General features: G+C 44.2%; 1 protein-coding gene across 1 annotated transcript; it reads right to left on the bottom strand.

Annotated features, from left to right (window-relative positions):
• Positions 1–2,764: 2,764 nt before the first annotated feature.
• Positions 2,765–5,309, bottom strand: LOC125519799 (calmodulin-binding receptor kinase CaMRLK). The gene is made up of 2 exons (XM_048684567.1): positions 3,741–5,309; positions 2,765–3,620 (listed from the first exon to the last, which is right to left on the bottom strand). Exons 1-2 carry the CDS (start codon positions 5,071–5,073, stop codon positions 2,974–2,976), a joined length of 1,980 nt encoding a protein of 659 aa, XP_048540524.1. The 5' UTR covers positions 5,074–5,309; the 3' UTR covers positions 2,765–2,973.
• Between the last annotated feature and the right edge of the window lie 8,678 nt (positions 5,310–13,987).

Here is a 13,987-nt window from a genome sequence, read left to right as displayed (position 1 = left end):
TGAATCCTATCTTGCAAGTTGTATGCACCTATTATGTGCACAGTTTCAAATAGTGGAGATAGCATCCGCTATCGCGTCCGGAATAGCGTCCCCAACTCCTCAAATTAAATGCCATTACTTTTTCTTAATGAAATAGAAATACATAATAATCTAGTGCATTTTTAAATCCACTACATGGACATAGGGCTCGCAATATCGCTTGCTATCCGCATTCCAGTACGTGGACCCCAATCCGCCACAAGCCCACCGTTCGCTATTTAAAATGTTCTAATTCGTAGACCACAAAGTGAAAACAATTGGGATTCGCTCTGGTGACGACCGTAGTATGAGGAGTTCATGTATTCACTATGAGTTAATGTTTTGTTCCGGTTCTCTATTAAAAGGAGGTCTGAATATCCATTAGATTTTCTTATGGACCCCGCTGTCATGGAAGGCTAGGACAAAAGATGTCATGCAAGTTCTTGTTATAAGTACGTATGACTATATACGGAATACATGACTACATTACGCTAATGAATTGAAGCTATTGTGCATCGCTCTAGGTTGTGAATGTTATATGATGATCATCCAACACAAATATCCATTGCTAATCCAATGCCTACGCTTTTCTTATATTGATCTGTGCTAAGTTACTACTATTGTTGCAGCTGTTACAATCACTACAAAATTGATATTATTATTGTTTTTGCTATTGTTTCTACTACCAAAACCATTAAACTACTGTGCTACTAAACACTTTGTTGTAGTGATATTATTTTTCAGGTGTGGTTGAATTATACATTTATTTTGAATATCTTGAAAATTATAAATTTCATAAAACTCTTGAAAATAGAATTTGTAAATAAAGTATAATCTTAAATTCATGAATATTATTTAAATTCATGAATGTGTCTTAAATTCTATGAACATTTATTGAAATTCTAAGAAAATTAAATTCTTGAAGAGTTTTAGAAAAAATTCAAAGTGTTTCAATATAAAAAAGGATGAAAGTAAAAGAGTGGTTAAAAATTGTACGAAAAAATTGCCAATGTAATACGCATGGGCCACATACATGCATGTTTGCTCGCAATCCAATTTTTTTTAAAAGTGGAAAGTATTTAAAAATGACCAAAATAAAAAGTTGGTTGATAAATTGACCCGCAAAAAGCCAGGATAATATGCACATAGGGCTAGATGGGTTGCGGTTGTGTCAGTTATAATATTGTTTATGCAAGACCTATTATTCAACCGGACCCTTACATGCGGGGTTCACTTTGAGGAGAAAACTAGGGAGTTCTCCTAAATCTCTATTCCTAGGAGTTTAATGAATGTTTCTTTAAAGTAGAGGCAAAAGGTTTATCTCATTCGTTAACTAAGCAGAAGAGAGTTACCCGGTTAATTAATGAAAAACTGAACTAATGGAAAATTGAACGAAAACAGTTCTAATCTGTTGAGCGACATGTATAGGATATCCCACCCACATCTGTCGCGAGAGAGTCCCGTCTAGATAGCACACGGGCGTCATCGTCATCACTTTTCCCCGAATAGGCGTCCTCACCATTCCTAATCACAAGCAAGCAACTCCGACTTCATCATAGACAACCGTCAACCCAACCCACACCGTAGAGGCCATGTAGAGTCACATGAAGATTCGTGGCAGAACTCGGCCAGCCGCGAGGAGGACAACGTAGCTTCTACTCTAATGGAGAGCAACGAATGAGAACCGACTAAGGCTATCGCCATGAAAAATCGTCGAACAAACCACCCGCTGCCTGCCATTGTCGCCACCGGGACCCTGCCGCTGCAACTCTGACTTTGCAACAACAAAGGGAGAAAGTCCCGCAGACATGCCAAACACGAGTTGACAACCTCAACCATTGTTGCGCCTCCGACATCGCCCGCGCCCGCCATCATCGCCACACAAGTCTCGACGCCAACACACACCAGCATCTTCCACCAGGCTGCCGCCACGAACTATTGCAGCAATGCTCCAATTTTTTTTAACCCAACGCCGTAGAACAATGGTTCTACGGTAGCAATGCTCCATTTCCATACTCTTCGACTTATTTTTTCGAGAAGAAGTGACTTTTACGTTGCAATAACCGAGAAGTCACGACAGACACGTACTACGTACTACACAGTTTCATCTTTGGTGTGCTTCCAACTTAGTCGTTCCTCTCCTAGACCCACACCCGCATCGTGACAGAATCGCCACTGTGCCTGCTACCTACCGGTGGAAGCAAGCCAACAAGACCTCATCGCTGACCTGAACTGTCCCTCCCCACAAGGATCCAGCGGCAACCCGACAAGATCCAGCCCTTTCTTGACCATTTGTACTCTCGCGTACATGTGTGGTGTGGCCTCACAAACCTAAAAGCGCCGAGGCGGCTAACCAACCCCAGTGAGATCGATCTCTGACTCCCAGCCTTACAAACATTTTAACAACCTCGCATTCCTCTCCACTAACCCATGTTCGTTTTACATCTTCTTTTGCTAGTTTAGCAATATCTTGCCACTCCATACTCGTAAAGCATGTCTGCCTACGTCCTCCCCACCTCGATCTCGATCTCACCTTTTGTACCACGCCATATGGATTCCACATGCAGGTAGCAGTACGATGCACCTTCTCTTGTTCCTCCTAATCCTGTTGGAACTTGGATACTAAGTGATACCACCCGTTGGTTATTGTCGGATGTTTTCTTTTCTCCATGATTTTGGCGGGAACGCATTTACGGTGTTCATGCTCCTGCGGTGCAAGCTTTTGCAATTCAATGGCGGGAACGCATTTATGTGAGAAATGGTTTGAAATCAAATGTTCCCCATCGCCACCGCTACTGCACATCGTACGAGGCCTGCCGATCATACATACAGTAGAAAAAGGAAAAGCTGTGACGTGTACTATGGTGCTGGTGCACTCGAGCGGAGGCATGTGATGGTGGCTGGCAGAGCCACGCACGCAGTTCACACGCGGCACACTGGCAGTGCATGGCATGATCACGCGTCGCCGCCGCCGTCGAGCGGGCGAGGCCGGATGTCCTTGAGCACGCCCACCACCTGCTGCATCGTCGGCCGCTTGTCCGGCGAGTGCGCCGTGCACAGGTACCCCACGCGCAGGCACTCCACCATCTCCCGCTCCGCCGCCTCGCCGCCGTGCACCCGCGGGTCCACGATGTCCAGCCCCTTGCCGTCGCGGACGAGCCCGCGCGCCCAGCTCACCGACGCCTCGTCCCACCTCGCCTGCCCCGTCATCAGCTCCAGCACCAGCGCGCCGAACCCGTACACGTCCGCTTCCGGCGTCGCGTTGTCGTCGCCGTCGCCGCCGCTGAGGTGCCCGAAGTCGGAGATCCGGGGCTCCAGGTCGTCGCTGAGGAGCACGTTGGTCGGGACCAGGTGGCCGTGCACCACGGCCCGGCCGGACCCGGCCCACCCCTGGTGCAGGAACGCCAGGCCCCGGGCGACGCCCAGCGCGATCCGGTGCCGCGTCGGCCAGTCGGATATCGACCGCCTGTCCTCCGCCGCCTCCCAGATGTCGCCGCCGGTGTCGTCCAAGTCCGGCCGCCCCGCCGGCAGCTCCAGCTCGTGCAGCCACCGGTGGAGGTCGCCTTTCTCCATGTACTCGTACAGCAGCAGCTTCTCCCTCCCTGCAATCAATGGCCGGCGTTCGAATTTCAAAAGCCAACACTTTTATGGTGCTCTGCTCACCGAACCTAACTGCTCCAACTAGAAAAGAAAGAAAGAATCCAAAGTAAATTTGCACTCACCTGCAATGCAGTATCCGATGAGCGGAAGGATGTTGGGGTGCCGGAGCCGCGCGAGTTCCCGGAACGCCGCGGCCGCGGCGGCCGGGTTGTCGTCCTCCCCGACCCCGGCCATGGCGCCCTCCACGACGCGCACGACGACGTGCAGGTCCCCGGGCAGAACGGCGCGGTACGCGGCGCCGCTGCGGCCACCGCGCTCCGCGAGCTGGGACTCGCGCCCGAAGCCGGAAGTGGCCGCGGCGAGGTCGGCCAGCGTCAGCTCCATGAGCGGCCGCTCGAAGAGCACCACCGGCGCGGCCGATGCCCCCTTTCCTGCTGCCGCCGCCACAACCACCTCGTCTTCTTCCTTCTCGCCCCACTGCACCTTCTTCTCCTCCGCCTCCTTGTCTCCGTGCTTCCTGCTCCGGCACCTCACCACCCCGCACGCCACGGATCCGACCAAGCAGAGCAGGACGATCACGGACGCCACCCCGCACACGATCGCCACGGCGACCACGCCCAGATGCTTCTTCCTTTTCGTTTTCGTTGCCGTGCTCTTTGCCGTCCTCGCGTGATCCTTCTTTCCATTTGTTCGCGGTGGCGGCGGAGGCCGCCTGGGCCGCGCAGGGGAGTCCTTCGAGAACACCAACGAAGCATTGCCGGCGTGGACGAACGCCGAGGGCCCGAACCTCTTCACCGCGCTGGCGTTCACCGCGCCGGACAGGTTGTTGTACGAGACGTTCAAGAAGCGGAGTCCATCGAGCGGGGGCAGGTCGCCGGGGAACCTCCCGCGCATCGCGTTCCGGGAGAGGTCGAGCCGGCGCAATCGCGTCAGCCGGCTCAGCCCCTGCGGCACCGCGCGGATCCTGTTCGCGGACACGTCGAGCGCGTCGAGCCCCGGGAGGCCGTCGACGCCCGCGACGACGGTGAAGCGGTTGCCGGACACGTTGAGGGACAGCAGCCGCGTGTTGGGCTCGACCCGCAGCGAGCCGCCGAGCTGGTTCCGCGACACGTCGACGGCGCGGAGCGCCGGCGCGCGCCAGAAGCCGCCGGGGATGGCGCCCTGGAGCGCGTTGCCGGAGAGGTCGAGCGCGGCGAGGGCGGAGAGGTTCGCGAGCGCCGCCCACGCCACGGCGCCCGTCAGGTTCCGCGACGGGAGGCGCAGCTCGCGGACGGGCCGGCATGCCGGCACGGCCTGCGGCCGGAAGTTGCGCACGTGGCGGAACGCGGCCGCGACGATCGCCGCGTCGTCCCGTGCGCCGCCGGCGCAAGAAGAGGAGACGGGGTCGGGAGCCGTGGTGGAGAACACCAGCAGCAGCAAGAGCACGAGGCGGCGGGCGTGGGAGTGGGGTGGCATGGTGGGCGAGCACTTGAAGTGTGCTCCCTACCTAGTACGGGCGCGGCGCAGTTATTGTCCGGGAGGTTTGAACCGTGGCCAGCATTGAAGGAGGAGGACGAGGAGGAATGGAGCAGTGCGCCGTGCAGTGCAGGGGAGCGGCTCTGCTTTTCGGTTTTTCTGGGTGGGATGTGTGTGAGCTGGTTTAATAGCTGCTGCCTACTGGGATAGTGGCAGCTGCTGCCTACTGGGATAGTGGCAGTGTGTGTGCTAGAAACATGACATGGGGGCGAGGAGTTGTTGGTTTCTCATCTCGATCGTGGACTTGGGAAGAGTGGAGTCAGGTGGACAGAATGAGGATGGTTGATCTGGTACGCCAATTCCCCCTTCTTCTTTTTTTCTGCCTTCTTGACTTTCGAAGTAAAAAAAACTTTCGATATATTCATCAACTTTTAAGGTAGTATAAAGAACATCAGAAATAAAAATTACATCCATGTCCGTAGACCACCTAGCAACGACTACAATCACTGGAGCGAGCTGAAGGCGCGCCGTTGTCACTGCCTTTCCCTCATCGAAATTGAACAAACATTGTTGTAGTAGACAGTCGGTAGGTCGTCATGCAAAAAAAAAAGTTGTCGTGCTAAGACCCTACGTAACCAACGCACAAAAACAGCAACCGCCGCTAATGAAAAGAAGTATAGATTGAAAAGATCCAACCTGCAGGCGCACAGACATAGACGAACGAAGACTAGATCCAGGCGGATTCACAGAAGACAAACGCCTACTGGATCCCACGAGCTCCGCCGAAGACACATGTCCACACACCGTCCGATGAGGGATGGTGGCTAGGCGGAAAGAATTTTATTTCATCTTCAAGAAGCCGCCGTCGCCTCGCCTTCTCGAGCATATGACACAAACCCTAACAAAATTGAAAAACAGCTAAAAAACAGAGCCTTCCCGCCGGCTAGGGTCAGGATCCACTCCGCCTCCATGGTTCAAAGACCATAGCCCATAGGAGATGAGGTGAACCGGTGGCAGCGCCAATGAGAGGCATGGAAACCCTAGTTGAGAGTTCGCGAGAGGCGGGATTAGTCTTCTTCACTTTGTAGTATTGACTTTCGAAGCTATTGGTTGAATATCCTAAAAAATTGAGGGATACTTTATCTTGAGTGTCTGGATACGAACAAAAACCCTCCAATTTCTTTGAACCCTAACAACAACCTATCAATCTATTTTTAATAGTTTGGAACCTATCAATTTATTCATAAGATACTAAGTCCCCTTGATTTTAAGCCTTATGATGCATGGGGTTGTAGGGTCGCTATGAGCCCCGCTTGTAAGGGGGGGTGTCGCTCATTGAGAGTAATGCACATCTACATCACCGTAACGCGTTGAAAGTTTTTCTTGTTCAGAAAAGGCTACAGAAAATATTGAGTTGCATTTTACTTTTTTTCGTGTTTTCTTTACTGGTTTTCATGCTCTTTTTTTTCATTTTTTCCTTTTCTATTTTTTATTCTTATCTTTTGTTTCACATTTGAATTCATGAATTTTTTTCTAAAAAATCCAATAATATTATTAAATTCATGAATATTTTTAATTTATCACGTTTTAAAAAAGTTAATCAATATTTTTAATTTTACAAACCTTTTTTTCAATGCGAACATTGTTTTAAATTCAGGAACCTTTTCTAAATTTGCAGAATTTCTTTTTTTTATTTAACACATTTTTGAAAAATCTATGCCATCTTTTGATTTGACTGAATTTTTAAATAGAAAAAGATAACTAATCTCTGAGCTAGCAGGAAAAAAAGCTAAGCAAGCCGAGGTGAGCAGAGAGCCTAGCCGAGAGCTACATGGGTTGGCATGTGTGAGCATTATAGCAGCAATTCCATGGTTTTGGCCTGGAATAAGAGCTCCCAGGGGGCTCATACAACCACCATCGGCTGAACCCTAGGTCGAAACGTGTAAGGACACCACAACCATACTTTGAACAACTTCACACTTCTATCAATACAAATATTGTTTTCAATAACAGCCCAGCGCGATATACAAATAAAAAAGCATCGTTCAAACATAATTAAATTCGAAGCCAATGTGCACATAAAACTAAAACGAATGAACCAACCGCAGTAAGCTAGTACTAGAGAAGAAAGAATTAATCCCTCAACGAAGAACGACGCAGTGAAGCGCGCTTTAGCCTCTAGTAAAGTCGGCGTTCGACGAATGGGGATTTTGTGCTACATATGTGTGGGGTGAATCAAGGTTGATTTGATGGATGAAAGTTTAAAAAGGACGTTACCTTTTCGAAAAAAAAATGTTATTAGAAACAAGCATTCAAGGTTTTGTTGGGAGAAAGACGGGTGTTGTGATCTGACAAAAAAACATGTGTTTATTTTTTAGTGTAGGTTTTTTTAGGTCATGCCATATGTCTTTTTTCACGAAAATTTGTACACATATAGAATACAAGAAATGGTTTTTTATCAAAAGAAAATTTATTTTTATTAACTATTTAGCCTTCTACCGTTCACCCAAAAGTACGAGCTCGGGGGCATAATTGAATATCCGCATTTCATATGAATTTTAGAGGTTCCCATTTCTTATTTTCTACTGGACTTGGTAGGTTTCTAGGATTGGGAATTAAGAAGTTTTCCTATAGTCTATTTGCATGTAATTTTGAAAAATATTTGCTAAGTGTATATATAAATTGAGTTTTTTGGAAGTCGTAATCAATTGAGAAAATTGCAACTTCAGTTCAGTGAAAATAGGTGCAACTTGCACTCAACTTTAGATTTTAGTCAACTGAGACTTTAATGGGCCCTAGAAAAGTCATTGAGTCCAACCTCATAGAAATTTCCTGATAACTATAGTATGCACCCAATAATCTTTTAAGAATATATCTTTTGTATGATGCAACCAAACTTTCTTAATTGTTGTGTTTTCACTTGGAGTTGACATGCCATGGATTTGAACTCTTATGTCTTTCTCTTCTTGCTTCGTGAGCATCTTGCGAACCAAAGAGGCTCAGAGAGCTTGAAGAGTGAGTAGTTTGGACCATGCCCCCACCAGCCACGTCGAATTCAGGCACACCTATAGTTTGTTGAAGGATTTCTTCGCCGCAATTTCGCCAACGCGTGAGTGTAAATGTTGAGCCAAGCAACTAAAATTTGGAATGGATCCAAAATATTGATGTGATCCAGACGGACACCCATGATAGTGGTCACCTCCCGAAAATTGGCAGGGAAGCCCGCAGCCGCGGGCTGCATTCCAAACAGACCCTAAACATGTCTGGCCAGTGGCCAGCCCAAAATCAAAATGCAAGGTGCACACTTACCAAGGCCTGCCAAGAACTGTTGCTTGATGGAACTACTAGTAGATTCATCGGTAATGATGTTTATCTTCCCCCTTCCCCGTCTCCTTTGATACAAAAAGGTAAGCAATGATATCTCTCTCTCATTAACGGCTATGTTCTTGCCACTGATGACAGATGATCATCCCATGCATGGCTGTTGCCTGTTGCACATGCTTAGCTTGTTTTGCATGCGCCTAAACATAAAATTGCCTATCTATAGTGCATATATTTCTTGTTGTTTTGCCGGTGGAGCTGCTATGATGAACAGCACCGAGATCTCCACGTTTCCTAAAGGAGAAAACAAACGGCCTCCTGCAAGAATCCTACGGTCCAAAGACCAAAGGATCTTCGGTGCGGTTCGCTTGTGCACAGTTGTGCTGCCGAAGCTAGCGAATGCCTGGGATCTGGACCAAACAAGGAGGATGGGTGATGATTGTATCAGCCGCTTGTGTTAGAAAGTTACAGCCTGCATGTGAAGTTACCAAGAGTATATATGATGCTATGGGTGACTAGGGCCGTCTTTTCAGATAACCATGCATGCTGAATTATTGTTCCTTGGCCCTGCCGCTAAGCATGCATATGTATCATTAGGCCGGCCTTCTCTCACCTCCTCCCTTGTTTCTTGTAGACCGTTACCTTGCACTGAGCTTCTACTCCTATCGATTATTTTGTTACTCATGGCTTGTCACCATGATCGCTCGATCGCGTAGGCCATTTTTCAGACAGAGGAAACCTGTACGTTAAACACGCTTTAAGAGACTCTTGAACCGGTGTAAGTATTGCTGTATCGAGAGTCCTCTTCTGCTCCCGAGCTTGAGCCTGGATGGACAGTAAAGGCCAAAAAAATCTGATTTTTTTGTATCAATTTTTGACAAATGTTTTGTGTGCTTGAAAATTTTCAGCAAAAATAATATTGATGGGAGCCATGGCAAAAAAAAATAGCACTCCAAAATGCTTCCAAAAATAGCATTTTTGGAGCATCGGTTCTTTTTGCCACGGTCTCCACATGTCATTTCATGATAAACACATTTTAAGAGACTCTTGTAGACCGTTACCTTGCACTGAGCTTCTACTCCTATTGATTATTTTGTTCCTCATGGCTTGTCACCATGATCGCTCGATCGCGTAGGCCATTTTTTAGACAGAGGAAACCTGTATGTTAAACACATTTTAAGAGACTCTTGAACCGGGTGTAAGTATTGCTGTATCGAGAGTCCTCTTCTGCTCCTGAGCTTGAGCCTGGATGGACAGTAAAGGCCAAAAAAAATCTGATTTTTTTTGTATCAAATTTTGACAAATGTTTTGTGTGCTTGAAAAAATTCAGCAAAAATGATATTGATGGGAGCCATGGCAAAAAAAAATAACACTCCAAAATGCTTCCAGAAATAGCATTTTTGGAGCATCGGTTCTTTTTGCCACGGTTTCCACATGTCATTTCATGATAAATTTTCGCAAGCACACAAAACATTTGTCAAAGTTTAGCACAACAAATTCAGATTTTTTATTTTGTTTACTTTTTTATTTTACTACTCAGTAGGGAGCATTTGAAATCGGGAGCAGGTACTCCGCGTCCTTGTTGTATTTGTTTCCCTCCAAATCATCTAGCAATAATATTAGGCCTTCTTTAATTTGGTCTATGATGTTCCCAAAATACAAAAATATATGGAAAAGAAAAACACATGATTGAAATTTTGAAATGTTATGCACTCTTGAATCCTATAGGGTTTCATAGTTATCCATCTTTCACTTTTTTTACGGCAAAACTCTCGATCTATTCATCATCAATCATAGCAGTACAACGGACACCGAAAATAAAAAAACCATCCAGATACGTATACCACCTACCGATGACTACCAGGACTGAAGCGAGCCGAAGACGTGCTGCCATCATTGCCCCACCCCGACTAAAGCTGGGCGAAACTTGTTGTAGTAGACAGTCGAAAATTCATCCTGCTAAGGCCCGACATGACCAACGCACCAGAGCAGCAACCACTTTTGATGAATAGAACCGTAGATCCGAAGGAACAAACATGTAGACGCAAGAACGAAGACTAACGAAGGCCGAATCTGAGCAGAACCACCAAACACAACCACTGACTGAATCCCGAGAGATCCGTCAGAGACATATCTTAATGCGCCCTCCTACGATGCTAAATGCACCACCGAAACGTGGGTTGGGCGGGGAGAACCTTATTCTATCTTTAGGGAGCCGCCGTCATCTCGTCTTCCTGAGCATGACACAAAATCCTAACCAAACTCGAGATGAAGGGGTAAGGGCCACGGTCCATCTTTCACTTCACGGCCTAATGAGAAACATATGACTGAAATATGCATGCAACTTGTGTGAAATACATGCCCAATGAGAACACATGTATGAAACATATGTGAAATTGATGAGAGTGTTAATCAAATTCAGAAATGGTCAAACTGCAAACTTCTTGTAAAATTTAACTCTCCAACGGAATCAAACCAACTAAACTATGTTTTCAAATTGCAAATTAAACTTGTTTGGAACATTGTTTAACGGATCATCTGTACATTTTTTTTATTTATATGGACACGTTCTATGCACGAGATAACACAATTTTTGAAAAATATAGAGAAATATTTAATCATGTTTAAAGGTTACATTTGTACATATTTCCATGTAGAAATATGGTAGAAACAAACATTGGTGAAAACACAACAACAACAAGAACCCTGTAAAAAAACAAGAAATGGCATCGTCAGGCCTTAAGTGCGCTTTCTCCGCAAATGAGGCATAATCTGCGCCAGAGCTATTCCTCGCCTGTATCGAGAAGTAACTCGGTCTTGCCTCTGACCACGAGGGAGTGGGCAGTCTTAGTACCGTAGCACCGCTGGCTTGCGTTTTCTTTTTCTTTGTTTTCTCTGTGTTTATTCTTACCGATTTTCACTGTTTGCATTAGTCCCCTTTTGTTTTTTTACCGGGTTTTCTTTTGTTTTCATTTTATTTTTATTTTCTTCTTCCCATTTTGTTTTCTATATTCTTTCTTTAGTTTTTTAAGACATAAATACATTTTTCATACACATGTACCTTTTCCGTATACATTAGGAGCATTTTTATACAAGTTTGACATTTTTATTTCAAATATATGTTTTCACGTCTACATTTTTTCATACACATGGTGCAGTTTTTCTATAAATATAGATATGTTTTACACACTTCTAAAAAATTTCATATACATGATTGACATTTTTTTCAAATAAATGTTTTTGAAAAAAATTCGAATGTGTGTTATTTTTTTCAATACACACTGAAATTTTCTTTGAACACGAATCATTTTCTTTACATTCTATATAGCAATCTTTTAAAATGCACGAATATTTTTTTGAAATGAGTGAACATTATTGAAATATAACGTACATTTTTGAAGGTATTAATTTTTAATTACAAGAACAATTTTGTACATTGTATAAACATCTTTTTTAAATGTCACGTACGTTTGTTTTTGGAAGTGTGAACATTTTTTAAGTGCTACAGACTTTTTTTTAATGTTATCAATTCTTTAAACCTACGCTAACATATTTTTTACACTTCGTTAACATTTTACAAATGCACGGTTTGTAAATTCAATAATCAATTTTAAGTTTTCGGAATATACGTATTTTTTTGTGGGGAGGGCGCGGGGAGATATGTTTTTAGAATATTTCTTTCAAAAAATATGACAAAAAAGGAACTAACCTGCACAGGGCTAGTTGGCCCGGCCCAGTAATAGTGACGGGAGAGCGCTTTCAGGCCAAACCTTCTTTGATCTCGCGGCAAGCGATACATAGTCGCCATTCCTGTGGGCATGTTCAAAAGGACACTATGTAGGTGAAAACTGCAGTTTGGCTAAGAAATTTCCCTCAGAAAATTGCCATAGCTATGAACACCGATTGTATCTCTATTGCTAGCTAATATATTCACTCTTTCCTCGCAAAAAAAGGCCAGCTCATTATCGTGTGTGGACTACGCATTTGGACGCTAACTAGCGATCCACAAGGGACCTGTCTAGGTCATGCTTATTGCTAAATAGGCTAGCGCACAGGAAGGAGGGCTCCCTCACTCGCTAGTGCATTCCATTTTTTTTTCAAGATTCGACTATAGCGCTTACCATGATCAATAGTTTTTTCCTTTTTATTTTATTGTTACTATATATATTACTTAATCTTAGGAATTGTTCACGACACTAAAAAATGTTTGTTAAATGTAATAGAACCATTCATGTAATTTAGAAAAAATGTACCAACCATTCAGAAAAAGGTTCAAAATATTATTAAATGTCACACACATGAAAGATTGTTCATGAAATTTTTATAAAATGTTCATGCAATCCCAAATTGTGTTTATTGCAATTTTCTAAAAATGTTTGCACCATTCGAACAAATTTTCATGACTAAAATATTCTCCCATTTATAAAAATGTAAATGACACAAGAAAACATTGTTCACCGAATTTAGAAAAATCTCCGTTATAATTTCAAAATGTTCGTATGATTACTAAAATGTTTGTCAGAAAGTATTCAACGTGTATATGAGAAAATGTTTAGCGCGTATTCAAATAATGTTCAACATGTATTATAAGAAATGACGTGCATTTAAAAATGTTCATAAGTTTATAAAATATTCATAAACTACAAGTATTTGTTTTTTTCAATTTTTTAAAAACGTTCATGACATATAAAAATGTACGTACACTAAAATCAGGCATATTAATTTTATGAATTTTAAAATTTTAAAATAAAGAAATAAGAAGAAAGGAAAAATAAAATAAACAAAAAAAAGAAACATAAAATAGAAAACCAAAATGAACAGAAGAAACATCAATGAAAACTAGAAAGAAAAAACCTCTAAAAACCATTTTAGACAACCAATAACTGAAAACCAAAAAACAAAAAATCACCGGGGAAAGTTCTTCGCCTTGCTCATTCATGGGACAGCCCGTCCCACATCTACCTGAGGCGGGGCGAGGGGACGCTGTGTCTCGCGTAAGGGGACGCTATGTCTCACAAAGGGAGACATGGCTATGAGGGACTAGGTGACGAGCGCTCTTTCGGGAGTATCATAACGATCGGAGCCAGTTTTTTTTTTCGCGCGCATTTTCTGCTTTTAGATGTTTTTTTTTGGATTTTTCGATATTTCGGTTTTTCATCGGTCTTCCTTAGCTTTTGGATGAAAAAAAATCAATTTTTTGCGTGAAAAAACGTGTTTTCTTTTTTTCCTTTCATGAGAGTAACGTTTTTGCTTTTGCAAGTCCCAGTTTTTTGCTTCCACAAGAGGCACGGTTTTGCTTTCGCGAGAGTCACGGCCGTGCCTTTCAGAAATGAAAAAAAATATGTTTTCTGTTTATTTTTTCTTTCGCGAGAGGCATGGTTATGCTTTCGCGAGAGTCACAGTTGTGCCTCTCAGAAACAAGAAAAAAAACATGTTTTTTTCTCTTTCGTGAGAGGCACTGTAGTGCTTTCGCGAAAGGCACGACCGTGCCTCCCGGAAACGAAAAAAAACATGTTTTCTATTTGTTTTCTTTTGTGAGAGGCATGGTTTTTTTCGCGAGAGGCATGGTTGTGCTTTCGCGAGAGGCACGGCC

This window comes from Triticum urartu, chromosome 7 (assembly GCF_003073215.2).
Source record: "Triticum urartu cultivar G1812 chromosome 7, Tu2.1, whole genome shotgun sequence".
In the NCBI taxonomy this organism is placed as follows: domain Eukaryota; kingdom Viridiplantae; phylum Streptophyta; class Magnoliopsida; order Poales; family Poaceae; genus Triticum; species Triticum urartu.
Note: the sequence above shows the minus strand (reverse complement) of the source record. Positions and strands in the feature narration are given on the sequence as shown.